The sequence below is a fragment of the Corvus moneduloides genome, chromosome 16, assembly GCF_009650955.1.
Source record: "Corvus moneduloides isolate bCorMon1 chromosome 16, bCorMon1.pri, whole genome shotgun sequence".
In the NCBI taxonomy this organism is placed as follows: domain Eukaryota; kingdom Metazoa; phylum Chordata; class Aves; order Passeriformes; family Corvidae; genus Corvus; species Corvus moneduloides.
Genome location: NC_045491.1, coordinates 1,248,362 through 1,267,285, shown reverse-complemented (window position 1 = coordinate 1,267,285; position 18,924 = coordinate 1,248,362). Strand labels below are relative to the sequence as shown.

The following is an 18,924-nucleotide window of genomic DNA, read 5'->3' as shown; positions in this document are numbered from 1 at the left end:
GGCCCCGCCGCGCCCGGAAACGGCAGCACGGGCGCGGGGCTGCGGCTTCCCCGCAGACATGAGCGGGCTGGGGGCCGCCGCGGGGCCGGGCTGGCAGCGGGACAGCGGCGGTGAGGGCGCGGGGCAGGCGGGGCAGGCGGGGCGGCGGCAGCAGCAGCAGCAGCACCGGCGGCCCCGCAGGTGGCGGGGGGATGGAGAGACGGGACGGGACGGGGCGGGAGCGGAGGGAGCGGCGCTGCCCCCGCCTCGCCCCTCGCGGCGCTGCGGGGTCCCGGCTGCCCTGGTGCGGCGACCCCCAACCCGCAGCCCCTGTCTCTCCCTCGCAGGGCTCTCTGTCCTTGACGAGGAGCCGCTCGCCGCCGCACCTGTGGATTTCCTGCAGGAGCTGCCCAGCTGCCAGTCGGCGCGGAGGCGCCGCGGGGGCACCCAGGAGCGCCGGCCGGCCCTGCTGGGCACCGCCGGCAGCCGCGGGGCCGCGGCCCGGGAGCTGCAGCAGGAGAGAGCCGAGCTGCCTGAGCGCCCCGCCAGAGAGCTACCGCTGAGCATCGCGGAGAAGAGGAAATTAAGGTTAATCTGCACGCTTTTCTTCCTTGTTTGTTTTTTTGGGTTGGTTTTTTTTGGGTTTTTTTTTTTCCAATGATTTTTTCCTAAACACAGCCCAGGTGCGCTGGAAGGCTGAAGCAGAACTGGGTTTGGCTGTATCTGTTTCACCCTGTGGCATATGATTCTGACAAGAAAGTGCCCAAGTGCACTTGGCTGGCGCAAGGGAGTCTCTGACTGGGGGCAGAAGTAGGTTGAATTGGAAGAAATTAGTTAAAACTGGGAATTACCTGCAGCAAACAAACGCGTTTCTTCCTGTTTTCCGTTTTGGGTTTTTTCCCTCAGGGTTTTGTGCTTGCAAGGGTCACTGTGAGTTATCTGCATGAGCACCCCCCCGCTGCTATGCGAGTGCTGCTGCTCTTGAGTCTGCTCAGCTGCTCTTACACAATCCAGTGCCCTCTCCCTGCTGTGGCTCAGTACAGTTGATAGGAAGCTTCCCAGGACCTTTGCTTCTTTTTATGTTCTCCCCCTGCCCCATTCCTTTTTAAATGACTCTTTCCTGTGTGCTGTTCCTGCCCCGCTGCTGGTAACCCCCCGGAGGGAGGGATTGTAAAGACGTTGCTTTGCTCCGCCTGAATTTCTGTGCTTGTTGTCTCATGTCTCACTGCTGGGCTGAAAGCTGCTTTGAGAACAGAGGATACAGGATGTGGTTTTATACTGTCAGAGAACAGCTGTACCTTTAAATCAGGTACATTGTAGTTCTAGTTATGAACTAGGAGAGAGGTGGAAGTACAATTAATGTCTGGTACTCCACAGAGAACAAGAGTTACTCTATTGCAAGAGCAATGGGAAACAACCTGACCCTGGAGTTTAACCCTGTAGCCTGTATACAAGAAACAGTAGAAGACCTAGGTCACAGTAAAGGAAAGGGCTCGATACCTTGAATTTTTATTTGAAGTTGTGTATCTGAAGTTCAGTTCTTCAAGAAAAAGGAACTGGAGGGAGGCATGGAGTTGCAATATCCCAGGCTTGTTTACACATGTTAGCACGGAGAGATTCTGGTGGGGCTTCTTGGCACTTCTACAGATCGGTGATCTGCATTTGTGCAGCAGCTGCCAACACAAAGTGCTTGGCATAAACGTCATGAGAGCTGAACACTCAACTTCTGTAACTCAGAAGAATATGCAGCCCACGCTTCTATTTAAAATGCAAACCGAACACGGCCCAGACAGTTCTGCAGAGTTTAAAACACTGCAAACTGCACTCTGCAGTTTCCACAGAATACAATCTCTTGAGAGGAGCTGTATTTGCTCTTAAAGCTGAGGTCATCTGCTGCCTGTTTGATAGGTTTAATTTGGCTTCCTGCCAAAATGCAATTTTACCTTCCGCTGAGAAGGATGAGAAAACAGGCAACACAGAGCACACATGGCAGTGCATTACTTGGACACATGGGTAGGGTTGAGCACAAAGTCTTTTAAAACTGTAACCTTGGTACCCCAGCACCATGTCCTCATGGGTGCTTACTTAACTGCTGCCCTTCTTTGGTGGTGTCAGACGCTGGAACAGAATTCACTGCATACCAGTCCATTTTCAAACTATGTTTCTTGTGTTGTCTAGTTTTAAGGTTTCTTAAAAGAAACAACAAGAAGCAAACTCTGAGCCACTCAGAATTCTCCTTGACACTGTTGCTGATCAGGCAGCAATTTTTAAAATGCAAACGTATTCACATAGTATGAAAATCGGTAAGTGAGAAGTAGTTAAAAATTACGGACAGTGGCAGATTCTCAGTGTTTGTTTGCAGCTTGTTATTAGAACAGTGCATCCCTAGAGGTGGTGGCAAAAAATACTTTCTCAAATTCGTTGAATTGGCACTTTCCAACAAATTTTTCAAAAAACTATTGTTATCAATTGGATTTTTTTTCTCCAAGAGAAGTGAATGTTTTTCATGAGAGAACTTGCCCTATTTGAATTAAGTTGTTGATGCCATTACCAGTAGGACCAGATGGGGAAAGCTTGTGTGTGTTACTGTAGCTATCCCCCTGAAGGCTGCAGGCAGGCTCCGTCCTGCCAAGCCCTGTTACATGGAGTGAGAAATTATTTCTTGTGCTCAGTAACTGTATTTCTGGATTCTTAGGGGCTCTCAGCAGGCTGATACAGAACATTTATCTAGATGGAAGAAGTGGAGAAGAACTAGCAGTAAATCATGGCAAAAAGCACTCAGTGAAGTCAAGGGCTTGTCATCTTACCTGGTGCTTTGGCAACGTGATATTCACAGCATAGAAGGTATTTCTTGTCTGCTGTCCATTTCTCCTCTGTAACGCTGCTTCTGTTAGTGGCAGTTTTACCTGTGTGAGCATAGTTTCACATATAACTACATGTGCTTAAGAAGTTACTTTCTTCCTTTATTGCTGAATGTAAAATCCATTATATGGTAGAAGGAAATATATTGGAAAAAATTATTAAAATGTCCAACTTGCATTTCAGTTACATTGCTAAAAGGCTGTAGTACTTAAAACTAGCTTTAACAATGTTTCTTCAGTTCAGTGTAACTGAAATTATAATCTGCTCTCTCTGTATTTTCAATGGTTTTATCATCTTAATTATTGGCACATGTTTCTTTTATTCCCAGGGAAATTTGGTACTGGCATCCAGTCCTACTTCTCCTTCCTGCGTTTTCTGGTCCTGCTGAACTTTATAATTTTTATCCTCATGTTCAGTTTTGTTACTCTTCCCTTCATCGTTTCTAAATATGGAATATTCAACAGTACCATTGCTTACATTTCTCCAAAGAACATAGGTAAACATCTTCTCTATGTACAGCTGTTTTAGCATTCCCCCTTTCCACCAACTTCTTTACCACCTCCCAGAAAAAAGGAATGCCTTTTTATAAGAATGTGACATGTTTGAATTAATGTGATCTTGCAGTTCAGTGGGCATTACCATTTGAGTGACTTTTCATGCCTTTCTTTTGACAGAGGACAACTGCACAGTTTATGAACCTAGTGGTAATAAGGGACTTGTTTACTTCTATACTTACCTCAAAGATTTGTTCAGTGGCACTGTAAGTAATTAGATTTTTTTTTTTTAATTTAGTTTCTGTGTCTCACATAGCATTTAAAATGTAAAAAAAATTTACTTGTGGAATGAAGCTTTGATAATTTCGGGAAATGGTAAGGCATATGCATCACTGGGGTACGTTATCTCTGAAAAGGGCAGTTTTCAAACTGACTTTTACTGAACAACCACAAGGCCTGGCTGGCCACGTGCTGCAGCCTGTGCCTCTCCTCCCCAGCTGCTACCCCTTATTATTCTGGAGCACACTGTCTATTGTGCTCTCTGTGTAGGGTCCCAGTGTCTGTCCTCGAGCTCTTTGACTGGAGAGGAAAGGGATTTTAGGCACACAGTGCCTCCATTACAGTTTGGTAGAAGCAATGGCACTATTTAGACTGTTATAGCTTGCTGGGAGCCCTAATTTTAGATTTGCAAAATGGTTGCTTAATGCCAGGTTGGATTTAATGGGGCAGTTGTTGCTGCTGTTACAAGTTCTATTTCAACTTCATTTCCACAGGGATTCCTTGAAGTGACAAGTTTGTTTTATGGCTATTACACAATAGATGTGGTATGGATCAGTATCATGAGGTACAACTTGCCACTTGCATACCTGCTGGCTACATTTGCCTACCTCACCTTAAGTTTCCTCTGGATACTGAAGAGGTAAAGATGTTACCTGTTGCACAGTTTACATTTTATTCCTGCTTGAAGGGAACATACTGTGTTCTAGAGCTGTTTTATGTGGAAAGGGGGAATCTTTTGCCTGCGCATACAGTGCCACAGTAGCCTTTGTTGTGCTTGTGAAAAAGAAAACAATTTGAAATATCAGTTTTTCATATGTATGCATACCTATAAGTAAAAGCCCCTCAACTCTACTGAATTTGTTGGAGGATTTTCTTTTGGGGTTTTTGGTTGAGTTTTATTTGTGCCATCTCAGTTTCCTTTGCTGAGTCTGGGGGAGGTGAGAAGGTGTGACTGTGGTGAAGTGCAGGTGGGAATAACCTGTATAAGTCAGGGTCAGCTGCTGCAGAATCTCACACTGAAGGTGTACCAGAGACTCCCTGGTACAAAGCAAAGGTGGCAGTTTGCTCACAGAGGAGGTTGTTTAGTCTTTGATCAGCCAGGTTGCCCGTGTGTGTTTTTTCTGTGCATAAAATACGTCTTTTCATTATTTTTTCTCTAGGTCCGTGAAAGGCTTTATGCAGAACTTAGTGCACGATGCAGATCCATTTCAGAGTTACTGTAACAAAGTCTTTGCAGGCTGGGACTTCTGCATTACAGATCCAAATGCAGCCTGGCTGAAACATCGCAGCTTGCAGTATGAGCTCCAGGTGAATAACTTCCATTTTTTGGTGATTGTGGTTTCGTACAGCTTAGATGGCTAAACAAAGAGAGGTCTGTAGTTCTGCAGATAAGGGAATAAGGTTAAGGAGGATTGAAGTAGCTTGTTTTGGGGGTGCAGCCCACATCCTCTTGCATGCTTTTTAGGTAGCTGGAGTCGTGGTGTAACGTGAGAAGGATGGCACAGTTGTTGTCGACCCTTCCCCCATCCACTGGGGACCAACGCCAGCCTGTTAGCTGCTTGTCTTATCTGCCTTTTCCTCACACTCCAGTCCTGCTTCCTGTGTTAGTTTCTGCATAGTCCAACAGGAAAAGCTGTCCCAGCTGGGGGCAAATCCTTGCAGGGATCAGTTTGAGTGTTCTGGGTTTTAAGTGTGCAGTAGGCAGTAGTTTGGGGAGAAATAAAATTCAGATGGTGCTCTTTGTACTGTTTGAGAGCACTGTTGCAGTAAGAAAATACTGAAAGATTTTCACTAGGTGTCTTTGGCACACATGCACATACAGAATGCTGATGGAGCTCTAGATTTCCCAAATCATAAAGCTCTGAAAAGGGTCTGAAAGGCCCTTTTGGTAAAACAAGGACCTTCTTTTTGCTCTCTGTACATTGGAAGCAGAGATTTGTGTAGTGAAACAATTACCTTTGAGAAGATGCTTCCATTTCAAACCACAAAGTGGTAATTACAGATTTCATCAATTACAGTGAGTTGCTTTCTGCTCTAGTGACGTTCACAGCCATCTTTTTTCATCATAGAATCAGAACCTCCTTCACTTACCACACTTTTGCCTCCAGAATGCACATCTTAGAAAAAAAAATTGCCCCTTAATATTACTGTTTGATGGACATAAATCCTCAGAAAATACCCTCATATGGCTGTTATGTGGGTTTACCCAGATTAAATTGCCTTCACAGGAGATACTGTATTTTCATGTCAGTTAAGGTGAAATACACCAAGTTTACATGACAAGCTGCTCGAGACTATCTCTGTGCCTTCCCCCAGTTTTCCTTCACAAAGGAGAGGAGAAGGAATTTTGAGCCATATGGTGAGGGCTGGTTACTTACCTGCAGAAATTATGAGATGAGTGAGCTGGTTTGCCCATTTCAGAGTTTAGTGTCAAGCTGAGATCAGTCTCTCTCAACAAACAGGCAAACTCAAGGAAATGTGTTACTGATACACATAAGATAAGAGGGTTGTGGGACACCTGCGGGCTACAGAGCCCCCAGCTTGAGGAGGCTGAGCACAGAAGGGCTTCCATTCCTGCATGGACCTGTTTTGTCAAAGAAAAGGCAAAACAGTTCTGTGTGCTTGGGCAGGCACTGGAGTGACTCTCCTAGAACAGGCTACAGATTTGCACATCTCAAGGGTAGAAGACATGGTGTTAAGTGTTGTATGCTGCACCAAAAATCTGCATCTCTTTCTTTTCTTTGTAGACGGACTTGCAGGAAGAAAAACTGAAGCAAAAAATAGCTGAGAGGACAACGAAAGAAAAGCTACGCATCTACTCTCTGAGAATATTTATAAATATAATTGTCATTGCCATTTTATCAGGATGCTTTTACTCTATTTATAGAGTAACTGTCTTCTCTCAAGAAAACTCCAATGTGAGTATCAGAAATGACACTAGGACAGATTCAGTCAAGGCTGGTGATTACAGCAAGAGGAACTATTGTGAAAGAGTCAAGTATCTTAATATAGCACCTTTCATGCAGGGATCTGGAAACACTTTCTACAGACTTAAAACTTCTTTTAGTAGATGAGAGCAGGAAAGATCAAGGACCACGTGCTAAAAAACCTCCCCAGTAATGTCTCCTGTTGCTGCAGAGGCTTCGGTGTTGAGTGCCTTGGAGCTGACAAGAAGAGCAGCCCTCACTACTCTTCCCTTGTAACTGTGCTCACCTCTGTGATCTGCTGGGTCTGGGCAGTGAACTGGCTGGGGGAACTGACCTGGTTAAACTAAACTTCATCATGAGCAGTTTCACATGGTCTGGTTCACTGTCAGCTGCAAAAATGCACTGCAGGGGAAGGCAGAGTAGAGATTATGATCTGTCCTGTGGCTTGAGTTACCACTGTGTGGGGAAACCGGAAGGCTTTGAACACAGAGCAGTTTTCAGAAGCAAAGGTTCGTGCATCACTAGCGGAAAGAATCACTTTGGGTGCGTTTCACCTCCGGCAGGACAAGATGGAAAGAGTGGTTCAGAAGCAGAACAAAGCAGACAGCTTCTAGTCATGACAGCTTCACAAAAGTAATTGACTTCTCTGTAGGACCCCAGGGTTTGATTAGTCTGATAGAAATGGGGACCACAATTTTTCTCTCCCCTGTGTAAGTTGCTGATGTGATGGACTTAGCTGTTCACAAGGAAAGTTGTGCTCATGGTGGACCTAACTCTGAACTTCTGTAAACTGCCAGGATTGCACAGACAGAAGCAGGAAGTGGGGGCTGAATGAGTTTGTGTCAGAGGTATTGTTTGAGGGCAGAGAAGAGGACAGCACAACACTGAGCAACTTGAAGAACAGCTTCACTTACTGTGAGGTTTATGTAGAAGGGTTGATACCTTGACCTTGTCTTAATGAGCAGTTAGAGTTGCTTGTCAGGATGGTAGGAAAGTCAGGGGAGCTGCTTGGCACCAGTGAGAATAAATTGAAAAGTGTCTGCACTTGGAATAGTGGCAAAACCTGGTAGCTTTCGTGCTGGTTAGCAAGAGTCAGACAGAAACCTTGGTGAGTTGAACCTCTTTAAACAGAAGCTTTGAGGAAGCACAGAAATACTCGTAACTGGAGGTGGAAGGAGTTCCTGGTGAAGGGAGCAGGAGAAAGCAAAGGTGTGTAGTGGCAAACTGCAGAGATAGCAGTGATCAGGCTTGTATAAAGAACAGAGATTTGTTTTCCATGAAACTTGCTTGTCTAGAGGTATTCAGAATCAGCTCTGGGTTTGCCATTCATGTTCCATGTGGTGTTGGTTTTTATTGTCCGGTGCAAATGTAGGTGGAGGATGAAGACAGAGTAAAAGATGCTGCCTGAATCCTGGACAAGGGAGACGTGTGTGGCTGGAGGCAGCACGGTCAGGAAGGTGTGTTTCTCTAAGCATTATGTTTCTCTCATCTCTTCTTGTGCAGGACACTGACAATGAGAACTCCTTGGCTAATCTCTTAGTGCAGTATTTGCCTTCCATGGTGATCACACTGGCCAACTTCATTAGTCCTCTGATCTTCTCATTTCTGATCAGGTTTGAAGACTATACACCAGCCTTTGAAATCAGGCTGACGCTCATGAGGTAAAGATGTTTTTATTGTGGCCTTGGATGTTTCAACAACTTGCTCTTGGTCGGCTATATGTATTGTAAACATTGTAACATCAAGAAGCAGAGAAGTTGGCACTGGAAACCAGGAAGGCATTGTTTGGCATATGTTTAGTTGGGAACTTTAAATCTGGGAACAATCTGTTTTGATGACAGTGCAGTGCAATCATCTCAGTGTCCAAGCTTTTCTCCCGGTCCCATTTAGCTGTGTGATCTGGACATCTTCAAGCTGAATAAATAGTCAGTAGGGAACTTGTGGCTGCAGAGCTGTGGATTCACTGCTTTGCATGCAGCAGTTCCCTGAATGAGCAAATGTATGTGTACAGCAGTGGCTGAAGTACAGCTTTGCTCAAGGCAAGGCAGAAGTTAAAAGTTTTGGGGTAAAGGATACTTCAGTGTAACAGCTGGTGTTTGGCAGCTTAAGGCAGTAAGATCTAGGTTGATCTGCAGGTCCATGCTTTGTATTTCTGATTTGGCCTCAGAAGGCCTGAAGCTACATGAACAGAAATGCTGCACACAGAACTGTACCTGAGAATTGCAACCCATTGCAGCATCAAGATCTGCAACTGAAATGACTGATGCAGGAACAGTACTGAGAAAAGAAACAAGGGACTGTAGCCTAAAGCTGGGAAGGTGAAAAGCAATTTTAACTTACTACTAAGGAAAGAAATGTGTTTATTATCTAGCTGGCTGCTCTCTTAAAACTCTGCATGACTCTTTTGTGTTTTAAGGCTTCCTTGGACTCCTGTGCAAGGTGAGCTAAGTGTTAACATGGCTATTTTTTGGCATGTTTGGAATTAGGTTTTGCCTTTCTTCCAGGTGTGTCTTCGTGCGGTTGGCCAATATTGGCGTTCTCTTGTTCTCGCTGTGGAGTCAGATCTCCAACTGTAGCACTGACAAGTGTAAGCCCTGTGGATACAATTACAAACTCTATCCTGTAAGCAGATTTATCTTGGTCTTTAATCATCTGAGCTTGTGAACAGAGATTTGTTTTCCATGAGAGTTGCTTGTCTAGAGGTGTTCAGTATCAGCCCTGGTGTTGCCATTCATGTTATACTTGGTGTTGATTCCCACTGCTCAGTGCAAACCAGTACAGTTGTTACACATATATTCTTTGTTTTTCTAAAGCTCTGATTAGAATTAGTCCAGTGGCAGATGATGGCTTAGCACAGGCTTTCTGTCCACCATGAGGATTGTCTGAGCTAGCTGTGTTTTGGAGACATTGTGCTACTGCCTTTTGCTGCAATAAGGCAAATGGTTTTTCCTTAAAAATCAACCAACAAACAAACAAAAACCCCCAACCAACAAAACCAAACAAAACACACACAACCCCCACACCTCACAAAAAAAAAACCCCAAACCCAAAATCAAAACAAAAAAAAAAGTGAAAAGCTTGGCACGGGAACTTTGAAACACTTGAATGTTTTAGACATTGGAGTTAATACCATTTGAACTTCATGATGTTAACTGAGACGTTTGTTGCTTTAGTGATAGAAGTTTTTTCAGCTTGTTTATTTAGACTGCTAATCTTGTTTATCCTGACTTGTTTTTATAGTGCTGGGAATCTGATGTTGGGCAAGAAATGTACAAACTGATGATATTTGATTTTGCTGTAATTCTTGCTGTGCCCCTGTTTGTGGACTTCCCCAGAAAGTATGTATCTCTGCTTTTTGAGCATATTTTTACAAATTATGTATGAAACACATTTTCTTTTTTCTGCTTTAAATTCCCCGTATTTCTAACCAGATTACTAGTTTTAAAATAAATTATAAACGTATTTCTGGTGGTTTGAGCACCTGTTTGCTATTCAGATGGCTGCATAGTTTTTGATATTTGAGAGCTTTTTTCTTCAGACATTTTCTGTTATGTTGTCTAATGTTTAAATGCTAAATTCTGTATGTTCCAAATGTGTTAGAATGAATCTAAACTGTACAGCTTCAGTTTAGGACTAACAATATTCTTTGGTTTCAGGTTGTTAGTTACTCATTGCTCTTGCAAGCTAATTCAGTGGTTTGGACAGCAGGAATTTGGAATTTCTGACAATGTCCTGGAAATCATTTATGGGCAGACTATTTGCTGGATTGGAACCTTCTTTTCACCACTTCTCCCTGCAATAGCAACTATCAAATACTTCATCATCTTTTACGTTAAAAAGGTAATGAAGGTGTGTGGTTGATGGACTGAGTACATCTCTGTGTTTTTTGTAATGCAGGCATATAGATATACAGGTGATCTAAAACCAACAAAAAACCCTAAAACCACCTGTGCATACAGTGGATGGAATGAGCCAATGGTATTCCATTTTCAGTAAGGTTTTGTGCTTTTAACAGAAGGTAGAATTTTGCTTTGAAATCAAGCAAAACCACATTTCAATTACTACTTCTCAAAATATTTGTCTTTTTATCAAAGAAAAGCTTTTTATGTAACAAAGCTAGTTTATAACACTTTCCTGCAGTAATCTATTTATTAGCAACACAGCTTACAACTTGGACAAAATTTTGCGAAATGGCTAAAAATTTGTGAGCAAAATGGAAAATCCAAGCTGTGTTGGATGTTATGTGATTTCTGCCTATCAGAAGTTTTGCTCAGTGACCACACAGCTCCTTCTGTGCATCCAATTCTTGCTGATACTTTAAGTCTTTCAAGAGGGGATGTATCCAGTGAAGATGTGGCAGAACAAAGCCAACGGCAGTGCCATGGGTCATACACCAAATGGCTGTGTCAGCTGACTGTGCAAGTGTGTGAGGTCCTCTGGATCAAATTCTTACACAAACTAGGAGACATTGACTTATAGCAGAATGTGAGGCATTCTTGTCTTAGCCCTTCTCAGCCCATGCACGTCAGAGGAGGTGGTTGTGGGGTAGCTGGTGGTGTGTTTGAGGATGGAAAATTCAGTTGCTGGGGGAAGTATGCTTGGATGTTTATCTGTATAGATGTACTGGTAACACTCTTACCTTCCCTCTCCAGGTCATTTTGATACACACACGTAAACCTGAAGCTAGGTCTCTCAGGGCGTCAAATTCCAACTTTTTCTTCCTGGCGGTGCTGTTGATTGGGCTCATCTTGGCTTTTGTGCCTTTGGCAGTCAGCATAGCACAGTAAGTGGCAATTTAAGTTCTGTGACGTTGGCACTTGTTCTAAAGTTGTCAGTTCTGTAAAAGACACACAACTTTAGAATGATTAATGGAATAAAATATATAGGGTGTAATACATAAAATTATAACTTAGTTCATATAAACAAAAATTACAGTTTTAAAGACATGGGACGCTTTTACTGCATTGCTGAAATGGTGCTGGGCTTGTGCTGGATTATTTTATCTTTACATTTTGGTGAAACATCTTTCTGTTCTGCTTCTTTGACAGTATCCCCTCTTCCAAGGCGTGTGGGCCATTCAGGAATTTTAACACTTCATGGGAAGTTGTTCCAGACACAATACTTGAGTTTCCAACATTTCTCCAGCAGATCCTTTTTGGCATGGCATCAGAAGCCTTTGCAGTGCCTTTTTTTATGGTCATTTGGTGAGTACTGTGGAGACTTGATCCACTTATGCAGCTTCATTTCCTTGCTTACTGAACTCGCACCAAGCATCTATTAGACCAGATTTTTCATTTGCAGTCAAAAGCATCAAAACCCATATGAATCCTCAGCCCTTATGTCTTGGCCCATGTGTTCACACTCATCAGCTTTGTTCCATCTCCTCTTGTACGTCCCATACTCAGCAGTGTCCTTCTCAAAAATTTTAACTGTGAACCCTCTGCAAATTAGTACTGTAAGCCTTGTGATCACAATTCCTACGTTTAAATGGAGTTTTTTGCATTTAAGTTCAACTAAACTGTTTGCAAATTTTGGAGCCTTATTACCTGATGCTTTCTAAAACTTCTGTGCTTGAAAAACCACATGGTTTGTTTTGGACTCCACCCAGCCCTTTCTTCCGTAGCACATGTTTATGTCTTCCCCTGAACTGAACTTGTTATTACGTACATAGGAAATCTCAAGTCCTTCCTTTTTGTTTGTTGTTTACAGCATCATTATGTTCTATTTTATTGCCTTGGCTCGAGCACACAAACGAGTGGTTGAACAGCTGAGAGAACAACTGGTTTTGGTAAGATCTGACCCAGCACTTTACTGACACAACAAAGAGAACTTTAGGGATGCAGAAATAAGGCATGCACAGGAGTATTGGTTTTCATAGTCTCCTGCATATTTAGTATTTGCAACGGGCAGTGAAGAATGTTTTACAAATAACCCAGGAAAAATAACCAAAGCATTGTGGTATTTCTCAGTGGAGTTGATTTTCTTGGGTACCAGCTGCAACTGCAACAAGGTCTGGTTATATCAGGCAACACACATACAAGAGATATGCCCCCAAGAAGCTGTGTCCCTGTTTTTTCATCTTTTGCCTTGCTTAAATCCACTCATCTGCATGGTTTTTTCTGCCAAAGAAGAACCTGAATCTCGTGTTTCCTGTCCCCTCGACCATCTTGCACAACCTCCCCTTCTCTTTCCTTCTCTGCCCCCACAAACAGGCACCCAACTCCCTACCCTTTCCTCCAGGCCTATGTTTTGACTGCATCTTTTCTGGTCTTGTTCTTGAGTGCAGGCCCAGCACTGCCTGAGCAGGTACTAAAAGTGGAACAAGTCACCACTAACCAGCCCTGTGGAGAAGGGTGCCAGTGCACAAGTGCTGCTTTGTGGCCATCAAAAGCCACTGCCAGGTTTGGCAGCATTCGTGTGCTGTGATCTGACAAACTGCTCGAGTCAGAACTCAGCCTCACTAGTGAGACTTCTCACTTTCTTATGAAATAGCCCATTTCTTGGTGTGTGCTTCTTTTAGATAATGGCATTTAACAACCTGTGTGCAGATAAACACTAGTGGGCGGAGGTTTTTGAGGAGTGAGGAATTTAGGAATGAAAGCCTTCCTGCTTTTTGAAGAGTTCACAAACCAGCTGGGAGTTCTGAAAATCCTTGTGTGGTTTTTATTTTTGTTTCTTCACTGTTGTTCGACTTCTTGGTAGCATGGTTTTAAATTTTGAGGTGTGTGAGATGTTTTTACTAGGCTCAGTGCAGAGCTGTTAATGTGTGACCTGAGGTGAGATAAATGAAGTCAAGACTATTGTTAACTTGAAATTGTTCAGGCAGTTGAGAGTGTGCTGGGGGAAGTACAGTACCTATTTCTAATAAAGAAATGGGCTGTTGTAGATGATTTGTGTTAACACTGTTCATGTGGAGCACATTTGTTATTCTGTCTTTCCAGGAGAGTCGTGACAAGATGTTCCTAATCAGAAAGATAGCAGAAGCTCAGAGGTAGCCTTGAAAACCACACAAGCCAAAAGAACTTGACTTCCTGAAACTCCCAGAGACACAAGATAACGGCAGAAGCATTTGCAGCTTCTAAAAACTGAGTGACTGACCAGCACCCTGGCACCCTGCTCTGTGTAATGGGTGCTTGTAGTCTGAGTCTTTGTTGGTTAAGCTAGTGGGGCTTAAGGTTTCCAAATCTTGGAAATTCAGCTAATTTATACTGTGTTAGGGCTGCTCAAAAAAGGATACTTTAACACTGATACGGCTTCAGGGTTGTTGGGATTTGTTAAGTCCCTATTTTTTCAGGGAGTTTGGGTAAAATATGATCAGAACTGAAACTCTGTTGTGCTGTTTTTACAAATTATGCTATAAGAATCACAAGAGAGGGGAAAGGTATGGTTTTACATGTTTTCAATGCCTTTTATTTGCTTTGGTTTTAAAAAAAGAAATATGTATGGAAGTATTTTGAAATAGTGCATAGGAAAAGAAAATACAGCATGGGTTTGAAATCAGTTTTCTAAATATTTTTAGAGGTAAAGGTTTGCTATTTATTCTGCTTTGAAGCAGCAGGAGCAGTTGAACACTGGATAACTGGTCACAAAATTGTTGAGAGCAAACGAGCTGATAAAAGAGCTCTGAATAAACACTCGGGGCAGGAAGAAACCCACAGCAGGGCAGGCACAGCACTGCTGGGGCACCACTCTTGCTGCCGTGGAGGGCCCTTTTTTATTTTTAGTGTTTTAAGGCATTATTATTTGTGTTTTATTCTTGTACAAACACCTTCACTACTGTTCTCTGTGTTCTAAAATGTGAATATTTGAGAGTTAAATTATTGGTTGGCAATACTGTGTGTCAGTACCCCTTAATTTCACATTTCCTCTCTCTTAGCTGAACTGCTGGGACCGTGTGTCTCGGAGAACCATGTGTCCCTGTTAGGCTATCAACCCATTCCTTTATTTAAAGATCGTAGTTAAGGATTTTCTGTACGGAACTGCGTTTATTGCTTGAAATCTGCATTAGTCCGCTCTTAGTTAATGTGAGACACTATCCTTTTTATATAGTCTTTTGGAGTGTTTTCTGCCCTTATTTTAAGGGAATGCACGTTCAATAAACGCAGTATTTTTTACGGTACCGCCTGCTGTTGCCGTGTCGCTGTGGGGCCCGGCCCAGCCCCGCCTCCGCCGCCCTCAGCGCTCCCGCCGCGCTTCCCGCCCTGCCCTCGTTCCCACGGCAACCGGGGGACGCCGGCTTTGATTGACAGCTGCGCTGTCCAGTGCGGCGGCGACGCGGGGCCAATCGGAATCGTGGTGGGGCGGGAGGGTGGCGCGCGGTGATGACGTCATTGCGGCGCGCAGGGGGCCTGTTCTCAGGGCTATGGCGGCGGCCGTGGCTCCGGGTTTGCGGTGCTCGCTGTTGCGGCGCCGGCCCCTCCGCTGCGGGCCGGGTACGGGCTCGGCTTCGCTCCCTGCCCGCCCCCCAGGTCCCCGTGCCGCCACCCGGGACCGCCTCAGGCCGTTCGGCTCCCCGGGTGGCAGCGCCCGCTGGCCCGTCCCGGACGAGGACCGGGCGGCGGCGGAGCTCGCGTCACCTTTGTTTCTCCGACAGGTCTGCGGCCTCTGCCCGCCGGAGGGGCTTCCCTCAGGCTGTGCAGCACGCGGGTGGCGCAGGAGGGCATCAACAAGCCCGTCATAGACCGCATCATCCGCGTGGACCATGCGGGGGAGTACGGGGCGAACCGCATCTATGCGGGGCAGATGGCCGTGCTGGGCAGGTCTAGCGTGGGGCCCGTCATCCAGGTGAGCGCGCCTGGAGCCCGGCCTGTGCTTCTGCTCCGTTTGCATTGGATTAACGGCGGCCGGATGACGGGGAACGATCGTAGCCTTCATGGCAACATTGCTGTCCATTTTTGTTCTAAGCACTTCCGAACGTGTGGGTTTATAAACAGTGGTGGGAGTGCTTGGTAAGGAAGTTACGGATGCTGCAGTTACTGGAGTGTTGTCCTATTTTGCAAATCCTCATCTGCCCGTTTTATAACGATCTGCATCTGCCCTTCTGCAGCCTTTCTTCTCTGTGATGTTGCAGTGTTACAGTATTGCCTCAGCTATCACAGCATATGTGGCCTGAGCTGGTTTGGTTTTTATTAGTTTTATTGGAAATGTTTATCTCTTGGGGTTATATGCTTCACTGTGACCTGGCTCTTTTGCAGCAAATGTGGAATCAAGAAAAAGACCACCTGAAAAAGTTCAATGAGCTCATGGTTGCATACAGAGTTCGACCTACTGTTCTATTGCCTTTCTGGAATGTAGCAGGGTTTGTTTTAGGTGAGTCTGTACAACAACTATTGTTGTTGTTTTGTGAAGTCTTCAATTGTGTTAAATTATTTGTATTGCTTCAGATTTCATTGTATTCATGTGTCTGGTACCCCAATCCCAGGGGCTGGAAGTGCTTTGCTTGGAAGGAAGGGTGCAATGGCTTGCACAGTGGCTGTGGAAGAGAGTATATCAGAGCACTACAACAACCAGATCCGAACTCTAATAGAAGAGGATCCAGAAAAGTACAAAGAACTATTGCAGGTATTTAACCATGACTGAAAAGTAGTTTAACAAATTGATTGAATTATCTGATGTGATTTTGTCTTTTAAAAATAATATGCTTGTAGAATTTACTGTAGATCTTTTTGTTCTGTCACTTAGAATGCTGAAGTCAACAGAAACTAATAAAATAGAAGGATGCTTTTTCCTTCAGCAAATTGATCAAGCACCAGAATTAAAACATATGTTGGGTTATGTTCAGTATGCTTTCAGTAATGCAGTGTTTCCTTTTTGAGTGGGAGAACTATGCTTTGAGTTTGATTAATTTTAATTGAGAGGAAGGGTCTAGAGGGGAAACAAAAGGAGGAAATATGATTGCATAGTAGCTGTGTTGCCCTCCTCTGAAGGCATTCAAGTACCTTCACGTGCCCCTTAAGCTGTGGGGCCCAGAGCTATACACAGTGCTCAGGGTGAGCTCAAGGTGACCCCCTCTGCAGCCCCTCTGCCCACGCTGTGTTTGATGCACCCCGGGGGGGTTTGCCTCCGCTGCTGCCAGCCAGCACCCTGTTCATGTTCTAGTCCTGGATGCTGCTCAGAGTGTGTAGGGAGCTGATGTTTGTCAGCTCTGTGAGAAAATAAATTCCCAAGCATTTTAGGTATCAAACTGGGACACACTCCTGTAGGATGTTTGTGGGAGATGGAACTGTGTCCACAGGCAGCACATGGAACTGGTTCATTTCCAGCCTTGCTGGCTGCCAGTGTGTTGGGCTGTGCATGGTGTAACGTGTAGCAAAGTCTGATCATTCCAATGTGTTCTACTGCTACAGAAATTGTGTCTGAAGTAACCAGGGTTGTGCTGAGGTGCACCAGGGAAATACCACCCCTGAAGATAATGATACAGTGAAATAGGTGGAGATGGCACAAAACAAAGCGGAAAATCCAGGCAGGGAGTTTATTCACAGTGCCAATATGAGGAGAACTAGTGAGGAAACCAAAAGCAGTGTGAAGCTGTTGGGCAGGGACAGTGCCCAGCTGCCCAGAGAAGTTTTTGAGAGACCCTGGCTTGCCATGGTACACGCAATGGACAACAGCATCTAGTTGTGTGTACTGGCTGCCTCGATTTTTCTGCAAAGTAGACTCAGTAATGGCTGTTTTTCAAGGTAATAAAGCAATTCCGGGACGATGAGCAGGAGCACCACGACATTGGGCTCGAGCACGATGCAGAAGCTGTGAGTAGACTGTTGACTCGTTGGTGCTGTCAGTGAGGATGTAGATGTGCTGCTCTTGCCTTCCTTACCTAGAGACTGGGATGTGGTTCTTTGAGAAGCACAAAATAAGGCTCTTGATACTCTTCCCCAAAGGAAAGTCCTGCATGTGATAACTTTCATTGCTCTAGATCAGAACTGAATCTGTTAGAATTCGTGTCAAGTGTTAAAGTGTTTTGATTTTTTTCCTAAGAGATATCCTCTGCAAATTTTTAGATTTTCTTTTGATTTCAGTTCAGATGAAATATTTTTGAAGATAAGGCTAATAGGTGCTATCCATACAGCTGGGAACTGGAGGCATCATCTTACTAGGAAGTGTGAAATACTGAACTAAATTCTGTGCTCACTTGGAAACTCTGTGGGGAATGTGTAACTTCTGGTTTTTCTCTTGACTTACACTTGTGGAGAAATGGAAATATTCTGCAAAGTTGATAAATCTTAATTTTGTTTTCTCTATGATAGATTAGACTGCAAGTACAGGTGGGGTTTTCTTGGGGAGTGTGTGTTTTTACTTTGATTTTTTTTTTAATAGTGATTACTATTCCTTATCACAATCTAGTTCAAGCAAAGCACTTCAGTAGATGTGTTTAATCTTTTATTCTTTTTACAGACACCAGCTTATTCTGTTTTGAAGACAGCCATACAACTTGGATGCAAAGCTGCAATATTTTTATCAGAACGAATTTAGTTATATTTTGCATAATAGTTGTGGCAATAAACTGTGACACAAAAGTGTATGGAAATTGTGGAAGACTCAGCTATTTTATTCAGCCTTTTAAATTTTTCTGCACTAAGCACTTGATTCAGCCATCCTTTGTCACATTGAGTACCCATTTAAAAAGTATCTAGATTAAAGTCAGTTGAGCTAAATGTGAATAAAGGTGGCAGAATTGAGTCTGTGTGAACTAAACCTCCCTATTCAGAGACTGTTCACAAGGTGGCAGCAAAATATGTATGTACATGATTTATATATACAATATTTGTGTATGGATGCACACACATAAAAATGATAAATACATTCTCTGTTGCCTTCAAATTTATATGTACTTGAAATAAGCTGGAGCACATCAGCTCATTTTGAAATGGTTAATACTGACAAAGAAGAATATTTGTTCTGTTTTCAGGGTAAGTGAAGTAATAGCAAGTATTTATTTTCAGTCCATCTTAATAAAAATTGGTATTATAAGACCAGTTTTACTTAAGGACTTCTTTCTGTTTTGGGATGGGTTTTTTTCAGGCACAGTTCTGAATTCTTTAAATAGAATTTTACTGACTGTGTTGTTCTTTGTTACACTGGGGATTTTTTGTTGTTTTTTTGGTATTTGCTTGGGTTTGTTTGGTTTGCATTTTTTTTACCTGAGTGTGTGTGTAAGGAATTGATCCCAGCCACAAAGCAGGTGGAGAGAGCCATTTTGAGCACTGTGGAGTTGCATTCAATATTCTGTTAGAGCTTTCAAGCTTATCTTACTTTGCTTCAGACAGCATTTAATACAGGTACATCTGAGCCTGCCTTTTTTAGTAGCTCTGTTAGTGTTTGTGGGTACTGATTGGTGTGTGATTTGATGTGAAAGGCTTCTTAAAGAGGATTATTTACCCTTT

At 43.7% G+C, this 18,924-nt stretch overlaps 2 protein-coding genes across 2 annotated transcripts; both read left to right on the top strand.

The window, feature by feature from the left end:
* Window positions 1–3: 3 nt before the first annotated feature.
* On the top strand, window positions 4–14,660 carry TMC7 (transmembrane channel like 7). Its single transcript, XM_032126231.1, has 16 exons — window positions 4–110; window positions 327–567; window positions 2,675–2,823; window positions 3,170–3,337; window positions 3,516–3,601; window positions 4,109–4,254; window positions 4,775–4,922; window positions 6,362–6,532; window positions 8,045–8,202; window positions 9,046–9,163; window positions 9,782–9,879; window positions 10,198–10,381; window positions 11,194–11,324; window positions 11,590–11,745; window positions 12,251–12,329; window positions 13,483–14,660. The coding sequence occupies exons 1-16, from the start codon at window positions 59–61 to the stop codon at window positions 13,534–13,536; spliced, it is 2,139 nt and encodes a 712-aa protein (XP_031982122.1). The 5' UTR covers window positions 4–58; the 3' UTR covers window positions 13,537–14,660.
* Window positions 14,661–14,875: 215 nt separating this feature from the next.
* COQ7 (coenzyme Q7, hydroxylase) lies at window positions 14,876–18,516 on the top strand. Its single transcript, XM_032126259.1, has 6 exons — window positions 14,876–14,973; window positions 15,135–15,325; window positions 15,736–15,850; window positions 15,963–16,102; window positions 17,221–17,289; window positions 17,936–18,516. Exons 1-6 carry the CDS (start codon window positions 14,904–14,906, stop codon window positions 18,011–18,013), a joined length of 663 nt encoding a protein of 220 aa, XP_031982150.1. The 5' UTR covers window positions 14,876–14,903; the 3' UTR covers window positions 18,014–18,516.
* The last annotated feature ends 408 nt before the right edge of the window (window positions 18,517–18,924 follow it).

Bases quoted from the DNA above. Each gene is read 5' to 3' on its own strand.
- COQ7 (XM_032126259.1), top strand. From the start codon at position 14,904: ATGGCGGCGGCCGTGGCTCCGGGTTTGCGGTGCTCGCTGTTGCGGCGC. The intron at 14,974-15,134 runs GTACGGGCTCGG...TTTCTCCGACAG, and splicing joins GCCCCTCCGCTGCGGGCCGG to GTCTGCGGCCTCTGCCCGCC. The intron at 15,326-15,735 runs GTGAGCGCGCCT...GCTCTTTTGCAG, and splicing joins GCGTGGGGCCCGTCATCCAG to CAAATGTGGAATCAAGAAAA.
- TMC7 (XM_032126231.1), top strand. From the start codon at position 59: ATGAGCGGGCTGGGGGCCGCCGCGGGGCCGGGCTGGCAGCGGGACAGC. The intron at 6,533-8,044 runs GTGAGTATCAGA...CTTCTTGTGCAG, and splicing joins TCTCTCAAGAAAACTCCAAT to GACACTGACAATGAGAACTC. The intron at 10,382-11,193 runs GTAATGAAGGTG...TTCCCTCTCCAG, and splicing joins TCATCTTTTACGTTAAAAAG to GTCATTTTGATACACACACG.